Here is a 10,128-nt window from a genome sequence, read left to right as displayed (position 1 = left end):
ATGTAACACAGCAAAAAGGAATTAAAAAAAAACCCCAAACAAACAAAACAAAACAAAAAAAAACGAAGATGGGCTGTGAATTTGATCCTTAGCCCTCAGAGTGGTCTGGTTGGTTTAAATGCACTATAAAACATTTTTTATTCAGTGCCGGCGAAGTCCATTTGAAACACTATTATGCCGCCGGACACACGGAGAGAGAGGGAGAGAGGGTATGTTTTACGTCAACGTTATGATCCTTCACGACAGGAAAGTTACGACACGATTCACACGCCAGTCCGGGTCCTGCATTTTTACGCGCTGACGCTGCTGGAGGAACATGTGGATTTTTTCTATGCCATAATCCCCATGTCTTGTCCAGTGACCCATTCACATACTGTGAGAGAACTCCCCATTGTTTCATGTGTTATCTCTCTTAAAGAACGGGTTTGTGTGATTATTGTGGCAGTTGAAGATGCTCCGCCCACTCCGGATGATTGACATGCCTGCTTCCACTTTAACCCCGTTCTTCAGTACATCGCCGCCGTCTTCATAAAGAGTCTTCCATCTGTGGAGATAGAAGGGACGCTAATGACCAAGAAAAAAAAAAACAGGTTTAAATTCGTCGGACCATCGTGACTGATGTGAAAAGCAGTATTTAATGAATACTGGAGTTAATAGGGTTGTGTTTTAACACGAGCAGATTCAAAATAAGATGAAAGGTTGGTTAGTGAGGAGATACACATTTGAATAAATGTCAAGCGAAACAAAGAACGTTTTTCTCGTCCCCTCTCAACCAAGAAGAAGAAGAGAAAGAAAACCCTTTGAAAGATTAATTACCACATGTAAATTATGTAAATTATGCTCATGCAAATATTTCATAAGGACAATTAAGGGAACCATTAATTACTGCCCCCCCCAACCCAACCCTCTTTTTCCTTTTTTTTTTCTTTTTTTTTTTTTTTTGCTTCACTGACATTCAATTTAATTTCCCTTTCAATGCTTTAGATGTTTAATCTCTAAACAAAGCCTCTTTGACATGTGTGGTCACATGTCAGTACACACGGACTGGAGAAGAGATAACTCAGATGTTAGTTTCTAAATGGCCGTGCGTGCGCTAGACACAGACACGCAACGGGTGTGCTATCTGGCCACTGCAACTCCCAGTCAATAAAGCAGAACACAGAATTTCCAGCCAATCGCAAGAGACGGTTACCTTGGATTGTTCTGTCTGGGTCCGCTCTGCCGTTGCTGTGGTCAGTCTCCATTTCCTGTGGCGGAGGGTCTGCGGACGACATGAAAAGCATGATGATTAATTACCGGTAATTTGTCAATGACGATGGCTAAGATTAACCGCTGTGCCTTTTTTTTTTCTACAATTCAGTCCGCTTGTGAAGCTGTAAGTACTATTCGTTGAGTTGGAAAAAAAAACAAAAAAAAACAAGCCCATGTTTGAATCATTGTGGGTATGATTCAAATGTGGCTTTCTTATGCTTTATATGTGGCATCGGTGACTTTTACTATTGGTTCCCGGTGCTGACCGTTGGGTGTGCGAGCCCGTTCGGGATTGGCTGACAGTTGGAGCGTCTGTTCAACCTGGTCCCTCCGTTTGGACTCGTACTCCAGGGCCTCCTGCAGTTTCCTCTTGGTTTTCTTCTCTTTCTTCAGACGTTTCTGAATCAGTGCTGGAGGGACAAAACAAACACGATAATCAGCGGAAAGAACAACACGTCATTTTTTTTATTAACGAGCAGAAAAAAGTGTGTTTCTCTTTTTTTTTTTTTTTTACATTTCGCATTGAACTCTCTCTCTCTAATTTAAAAACATTTGTAACTACAAAGTACGTTTGCAAGTGCCTCATTCAATAGCTCTTCAAAGAAATTATTGTAGCTATGGTAGTCCCCAGTAATTACACAATATTAAATCAGTTTCAGTCAATGCGCAGTTATTAGGGACATGCACTGTGTTATGAGACCAAAATCTTAAACAGAGAGGTTTGTTTTTCCTCTGTTTGCAGTCGATCTCAGTGAACAGATCTGAGTCAGCAAAAGTTCAGTTTTTCTCTATTTCTCATAATGCTTACCAAGGCTTTTAGTTACTTTCCGCTTACAACAACCGACCTCAAGTCAGTGCGTCTGTCATTAGCACTTAATTACAGCGGTGAAGGAAGATCAGCTAAAACTGAGCTTGAGTCAGTAGGGAATGACATAAGAAATACTCTATTTGCGATGTGGGGAAGACTCATTTGACTTGATGAATTATACTTACGATTCATTATCCTGGGGAATGCTGCCGAGGAATATTAACGCTCTGCTTCTGTTTACAGACATTATAAATCATTTACACTAATATCATTATATGTACTCATAATTATAAAGGCTAATTCCCTGCATCTTCGTGTGTGTGTGTGTGTGTGTGTGTGTGTGTGTATGTGTGTGTTCTCTCAGAGATAAAAACGCTGAATGTGCAGTAGCTATACTGACGCCTACAGTGGCTCAGTGTGAGAAATATTGGAACAAGCCATGAAGAGCCATCTAATTAAACTACATTCATTAATGCTGCATGTATCGTGTGTCATTTTATTTAATGAATGGCACTTTTGAGATGACCCCTTGTCTCTTACTCTGCTGATTTAGGCTGAATTACAAGCTGTGTACCCAAGCGAACAGATGATTCAGGGGGTTGATTTACTGAGGGGGAATGTCGGTGTGTTTAAGTTTTAACTTTAGCCTTGATTAATAAGTTATGTGTTGTGATGCAGTACCTGTTTTTTTTTTGTCTTGCAAAGTTCTCTGTTTAATTAGTATATGCTCAACAACAAAAATGGTCCTAGAGAAATCGTTTTTTGGATCACACCACCGCATATCAACTGAACTTGGATTTCCTGTCCTAAGTTTTCGACCTGTTAGAGCTTATTATGGACAAAACATCAGAACTGATCCCAGACCAGTGGCCAGCGTTTGCTCCATAGAAACTGTGCTGACAGATACCTCTGTTTTTCTGCTCCACGCATAACTGTCTCTCCAGCGTCTCTCTGAGCTCTCTCTCTCTGTACAGCTCCATCTTCAGCTCCGTCTTCTCCAACTGCACCTGTTTCTCCTGCGCCCGCGCGTTGTCAATGGCTACCTTCAGCAAACCCTGTCCAAAAAAACCCCAAAAAAACCGCACGGCAAATTATGAGCGTGGATACGCTGACTTCATACGGGACGCGGGAGAGGACGCGAGAAGGGCCGCGGTAACGCGCTGTACCTGTGTCATTTTTAACAGCCAAACACACACACACTCACTCACTCACTATCTAAGCCGCTTATCCTGATTAGGGTCGCGGGGGGTGCTGGAGCCTATCCCAGCGCTCGTAGGTCGGAAGGCAGGGAAACACCCTGGACAGGTCGCCAGTCCATCGCAGGGCAGACGCACAGACAAACACACTCACACACACATTCATACCTAGGGGCAATTTAGTGTCTCCAATTCACCTAACCTGCATGTCTTTGGACTGTGGGAGGAAACCGGAGCTCCCGGAGGAAACCCACGCAGACACAGGGAGAACATGCAAACTCCACAAACACACACACACACGCACATATTTCCTTGGTTTTCACATGCGCAAAACAGACAGTAACCTCACCGGACAGAATCACCAATACGTACTTAAAAATCACATGGTGTTCTATGCATGTTATGGTCGTACGTAGAAACATCATTTAAACGGAATTCCCCAAATGGTTTTTGGTGTCTGTAACTCACCTGTATGTTGGTGAGAAGCGTCTCGATGGACGACAGCCCCTCGGGGAAAAGGAGCGGGGCGGGGAATCCGGGCGGTAACGTCTGTCCCGCGTGAGTCACCCTGTCGTAACCATCTCGTGATGTAGGAGTGCACAGTAAACTCTCCTCTGTCATCAGAAAAGATCAACACTTTTACATTGGCATCCACTCTAACCCCACACACAACCTTAACAATGTTCTTCACTGGCTTATATATTCATATTCTCAAATAATACATGCACTTTGCTTATCAAATACTAAGCTTTCGTTCTGACGCATCAATTACTCTTATGAATGGTCATTACAGTCATAACGTGCCGTTTTATTATTCCTCTTACTATACTGGGACATACAAATGCTGCAAAAATATAACTCTATAATCTTGAATGTTTGTTTGTTTGGGTTTTTTCTTGTCACCACTCATATTGCGATGCAAACGCTTTAAGCATCTGTACGCTTATTAGATTCATTACACATTTGTGAAAGGGGGGAAGGGAAAAAAAAAAAAAAAGTCCCACGGCGTCTAATAAAGAGAAAAATCCAAGCACAGTCTGGCAGCCTGTGTTCAACATGTTTGCACAGGGTCTCCAGGGCAGAGAGCCAGCCGCGGCTAGTAACAGTCCAAGGTTATTACAGCACATCACCGCCGCTTTGTGCTCCTAATGCGCTCCATGTCGCTCTCGCTATATAAATGTCAGTGTGTTCATTTGCTGCGAGTCAGCAGTAGTCTGTTTCTCTCTTTCCCTCTCTCTCGTTCTCTCTCTCTCTCTCTCTCTCTCGGTCTCTCCTTGCCAGTGTGCAGTAAATCTACTGAGGCTTTCATTACTTATCCAACAGAAATTCAATTAAGAAATTTCAAAAAAAATATTAATGGAAATATTGTGTGTTTTAAATGTAATGAAGTGAAATTCCGTTCACTCTTTGAATTCACTGTGCTGAAAAGTAACCAAGGTTCAGGTGAATCGGTCGTTCCGTGTCTAATCCTCCTTGAGAAACAAAAGAGCATGTTCTGTTTTTAAACAATTCGTCCATACAAAGGCACCGAGCCACAAAACCCAATCTGAATATTACGTCCTTAAAACGCAGATCCGGGATCAGTCTTCAAATCTTATTAATTAAAGCTACTCTTCCAGGAAGGGCTGAAGTAAAACTGATCCTGGATCTGCCTCTAAAGACATAAAAGTGGCCGGAGTGACAGGGTGTATGAAACAGAGCCGTTTTGATTGGCGGCGAGGCCTTGATCTTTTTCCAGTCACTCACATCAAAGAGCTTTGCTTAGGGTACAGGGCCTCCCGTTATTATTGAGTCCTAATGGTGCCAGCATAGTTATTGTGCATGTCCTCCATTCTACAAGATACACAAGGCTCTCTTCTCAGCTCCCATAAGCTACATACGGTCAAAACGAAAAAAAGTTTTTTTCCTAGTTTAATTTTTAACAGTCTAGGAGTTCTTCATATTTAAAAGTCTTTTTGGAGGTTTTAAAAACTACTCAGTATGCAGCTTTCTGTAGCAGATATTGATTTTTTTTTCTTTTTTTAAATTCCATCCACATCCTGTTTTCTAGAACATTCTCTATGTTTAATATTCATGCAAGATTTCTATTAGTGTAGACATTGCAGCAACAGCAATATTATTGCATTGCCCCCCCCCCCCCCCCCCTTTACTGAAACCAGAGTGGAGGGGGTAGCTGGTTGTAAAGATGTCAAGCACATTGGCACAGTGAGAGCAGATGGAATCTGGTCATTTTTGCGGTGTAGATAAGGGCGTCCTGGTGTTTACATCGGCGCTGGTAAATCGGTAGCAGCAATAAAAGGCTCAGAATATGTTAATAAAAAAAGGGGTTGGGGGGCGGAGGGGGGGGGAGTGGAAAGGTGACTTTCTCCTAAACATACAGCTGCCCAATTAGCATAACAGTATACAGCCATATTTTCTCAGCTATAACAACATTACAATTCCACCATATGGTCTGCAGACAAACAAACCGAAAAGGCTGAAGTAAGTCTCACAGCCGCGGCGAGCCTTTCTGCAAAGATGTCGTTAATAACGTGAAAGATAAGAGACCTCATTGGCTGAGAAATCAATTACTTCACAAAGCAATAAACTGTCACCCCAGCGATGGCTGGAATGTTGACTTTGACTTTGACAGGTACAAGAAGGTTTTTTTGTTTTTCTTTTTTTTTTTTTTTTTGCCACACGTACTTGTAATTTGAAAGTTTTGTGCGAGGGGAGAAAAAAGTTTCTTGGGCGCTTGGATTTTTTTGTTGAAACAGCAGTTTAATCAGACATGGTATTAGGCATGGTACAGTATCTTAGAGGGTTTAATTGAGTTAAGACAATCTCTGCTTAAAAATATTCTAGTTATCTCTTCTCCCTGGACTGTTTGATTTGGTAATTATAAAACAGTGCAGTGTAATTTTACAGAAAAGACCTTAAGAGTTAGTATTCAACTGACAGTCTCTCCCCCCCTCTCTCTCTCTGTCTCTTTCTCTCTCTTTCTTTTCCTTATTTTTGCAATCACTTGCTAACCAAATAACTCAGTGAATCTCTTGCTTTTCTGTCAGTGTGCTTCACTTTAAAAGATAAGTCTAGAGCTGGTCGGAGGCCAGAGAGCTTTTTAAGTATATATAGAGGATCCACTTAAACAAGTCGTGTTCAGATCTCACCTTTGTTGAGTCTGAAAAAAAGTTGATTAGATTTACTGAAACCCAACTCTCTCTCTCTCTCTCTCTCCCTCTCTCTCTCTCTCCCCCTCTCTTTTTTCCCTTGGGATACACTTAGCTGACCAAAGCATCTTTATCTCACACTATCAGAAGCTCATAACTTGGCAGAAAAGAAAGGCCTCTGTCACATTCAAGGTGTTTCAAAAGATGAAAAACAATCTCTCTCTCTCACTCTCTCTCTCTCTCACCTTCCATTCCTCCCTTCTTCCCTCCCTCCCTCCCTCTCTTTTTTTTCTCTGGCGTTCCTAAAAGCATCCCGCCTCGTGGAATGTGATTAGCGGAGAGCTAGCGTCGGCTGCCGGTGCACTCAGCAAGAGCAACCGGAGCCATCAGACTGAACTACGGTGCCCCGGAGGGACAATCAGTGCTGAGTAAGCACTGTCCGCCCCGCACCTCCTAAAATCTGATTGATCTTGCATTGAATTATTATTTTGCGTGCGCTTCTAGATCCAGCAACAAATACTGGCAGCTTGTTTGATCATAAACAGTCTTCCCTCAACCAAGGTCACCTTTTTTTTTTTTTCTTTTTTTTTTTCTGAATTCCCTTGGCTGAAGAAAGAGTGTTTTCTTCTTCTCACTGGCGTCCGCCAGAGTCAGCAGAAGCGAAAGAGGGGAAAGTTTTGAATGAGAGTTGAAAAAGCTTGAGGTGGATAAAGTAAAAGCCTTTGTGTTCAGCCCTTTTTCGACAAGGAATAAAAGAGTGCAGAGACCTCTGATCTTGACACGTTCAATGGTCCCTCTTCCCGACGGTTCAGTTGAAAGCAAGGATGAAGAAGCTTTAACTCTCTCGCGATGATTAATTAATAGACAAACTCTCTACGTTACGGGTGACTTTTAAAAAAATTGTGTCTCAGTAAAATTTGCCTTCTTAGAGAGATAAACGGGCGAGGAAACTCAGAAAGGGCGAAACAAGGAGCGCGACGCAACGAAACGTGCTCCAGGCCTAGTAAGGAGAGGAAGGGTATTAGAAACAATCGTTAGCGAATAGCTATCCTTGATTTGACAGGAAAATGTTCACGGGGTGATTCTATTTAACACCGTTCTGTTCATCAATCATCCCTTATCGTCTTAGCATTGAAATGGTTGTTCTCATTTATCTAATGCACCACGAAGGCGACCATATCAGCGTCATTAAGTACATCCCATCGGCCTATGACGTTTATTAGTGTTCTGTGGCACATCCTGGGTAGAGCGATATTGTTTTAGAGCGCCAGTACAATCTCAGTTATTTTATAACGCATAAACAAAAACCTGCGAGGTGTTTTTACTTAAATGACTCCAATACATGGTGTCTCTGCCTCTCTCTCTTTCACTCTCTCTCTATGTCTCTGTCTCTCTCTCTCTGTCTCTCTCTCTCTCTATGTCTCTGTGTGCCGACTACTCGCCCTTGCAAAGTCCTCATTAGGCTAATGAAAGTCTTCAAACACAGAAACCAAACAAGGGTTCTGGGAGGTTATTACGAAAATTACACCTCCAGGAGAGCCGCGGAAAAACCTTGTTCATTAATTCGCGCTTCGCGAATCGCTAACTAATTTAGCCCTGCTGCCTTCCCGCCTTAATGGATTATTTTCACAGAAATGTTGTGAGTGTGTTTCTTTCTCCGAACGCACACTCTGAGACCCCTGCTTGAGTCGGGCAGAGACGCACTGAATTTTAATGGTCACGCTGCTTGCCGGAGTCAATCTTGAGGAGTGCTGTATGCCAAGTCACTGACGTTCGCATCATCTGGATGGGCGTCATAAGGCGAATAGAGCAGTAAAGTAAGCACATCCTTATGCTTTGAAGTTGTCTAATGTATCGAGCCATTTATGAAGAGCTCAAAAACAGAAGGTCCAAAGACAAAATGTCTAATGGTTCAATGCTGTATGGCAGAGAACGTTAAAAAGCTTTCAAAATGAGTTTAATGATCGTGCTCAAAATCATCGTTATCAGACACTGTGTGATGTTGTAAAGATGTTTTAAAAGTATTTTCTTTTCGAACTTTGATTCTATGAAAGCGGTGAATGATTGATTTGGAGAATGTGAGATGGCTTACTAAGTTCCAGGCCCTGACCTTTCTCTGTGTGTGTTCTCTTGGTCTCGTGTCCTGTGTCGTGGGTTGCCAGATCCCCCTCTTTGGGTCCAGGTGGAGCACTTGGTGACAGGCCTAACAGGGCGTGGCCCAGTGAGAGGCCGTTCTGGTGCAAATCTGAAATGACAGAACGGAAAAAAATATATATATATATATCATACATATACATATTTGCACAAATTAAATTTAGACTTCCGAATACAACAACCTAAAGTGACCTCTGTTATCAGTGAAGGTTTGTACATTTTCCAAAATTACATCAAATTAAATTGTTAAGTCTGGAGGAGAAATTAAAATGGAAGCTGAGCGAACAAAAAGATATCGGTGAAAAGCTTGAGAGCATGTTTCAGCATGACTAACCGCGCGAAAGCGGATACTTAAGACAGAACTTTACCAAGTGACCGAAAAAAGGTTTCGCTTCCAAAGGTAATGTGGGCTTTATTAAAAATAGAATTACAACACAAGCCGCTATCTCCCGCAAATGGATGCGTATAATCTCATCTCGTCATCCTCTGCCAAAAGGAAATATGTTTTTAAGTATCGTAAGATGGAAAAGCTGACTTTTATCATACGCTGAGTGAAAAAGAGTAAAGGACGTTAAATAGAGCTTAACTGTTATATTTCCTGATAAAAACTAAAGACGCGGACTCGGTCTGCTCTTCCCAAAGCGTTTTACTCTCACTCGATTTTGACCCGACTCGCCATCTTATATTTCACGTACTTAAAACCAAGTCAAACGATAAATGCTGTACCACACGGTAGAGGATAAAAAAAAAAAAAAAAAAAAAAAAAACCCAGAAGGAAAGTTCTAGAGAGATGGCTGAGCGGACGCAGAGGAACGCTGAGGTGAGATGAGGTACGTGAGCGTAATTAATGCGGTGAGGTGAGGTGAGGTGCGGAGCGGAGACGCACGGGGTCTGTCCGTGGAGTTCTCTGTGTGCGCCGGGGAGCTGGACACACTGCTGCTCTGTCGAGATGACACATGACTCCCCGACCTCCTTCCATCATCCAAGGACGGGGCAGGGGAGGGGCTGTCTGGAACGCGCTCCTGTAAGGAGAACACAGGACTGATTATTACCGTCATCTCGCGGGCCTTGACCGTGACGATCGGACCTGTTGAACATACTCAGCGGCAGGAGAAAAAGATTTGGCCCTGTCTCTCATCTAATTCAATCAGATTCGGTGGAACTGGCATGATTCAAAAGTTCTGGACTGGCTCTGTCGACTGTTAGCACTGGGTTGAAACAAAAGCTTACATGTGTGTTTACCACAGTATGCTTGCAGAACGGTTGCCCTCTCCGACTTAAGGTGATGTACAAAACCAACTGACATGATCTAAATGACTCTTCTATTGGTTCTTTTGTTACTCTCCCTTGTTCATCTGTAGGTCTGCTGTACCTTTATGACTGAGGTCACCATTCTAGACGGGGCATTTTGAACCTGAGCAGCTGCAGCCATGTTGGCTATGGTGCTGAGATGATTCATCTGGTTCATTGCCATGGTGACCGAGGCAGGAGGCAAGCTGACCGGAATCAGAGGATGTGACATCATCATGAATGGCAGTTCCAAACCTGAGAGAGAGAGAGGGAGAGAGAG

General features: G+C 42.8%; 1 protein-coding gene across 1 annotated transcript in view; it reads right to left on the bottom strand.

Moving 5' to 3' along the window:
* Nucleotides 1–506: 506 nt before the first annotated feature.
* dachc (dachshund c) overlaps nt 507–10,128 on the bottom strand; it is a 38,480-nt gene continuing 28,858 nt past the window's right edge. Inside the window, exons 5-12 of the mRNA XM_030780280.1 lie at nt 9,931–10,103; nt 9,445–9,580; nt 8,515–8,649; nt 3,724–3,869; nt 2,967–3,114; nt 1,518–1,661; nt 1,193–1,261; nt 507–544 (exon numbers count right to left, since the gene is read on the bottom strand). Coding sequence (XP_030636140.1) covers nt 507–544; nt 1,193–1,261; nt 1,518–1,661; nt 2,967–3,114; nt 3,724–3,869; nt 8,515–8,649; nt 9,445–9,580; nt 9,931–10,103 — 989 coding nt within the window. The remainder of the gene's footprint in view (nt 545–1,192; nt 1,262–1,517; nt 1,662–2,966; nt 3,115–3,723; nt 3,870–8,514; nt 8,650–9,444; nt 9,581–9,930; nt 10,104–10,128) is intronic.

Source organism: Chanos chanos, chromosome 7 (assembly GCF_902362185.1).
Source record: "Chanos chanos chromosome 7, fChaCha1.1, whole genome shotgun sequence".
Lineage (NCBI taxonomy): Eukaryota > Metazoa > Chordata > Actinopteri > Gonorynchiformes > Chanidae > Chanos > Chanos chanos.
This window is presented reverse-complemented; position numbering and strand designations above follow the sequence as displayed.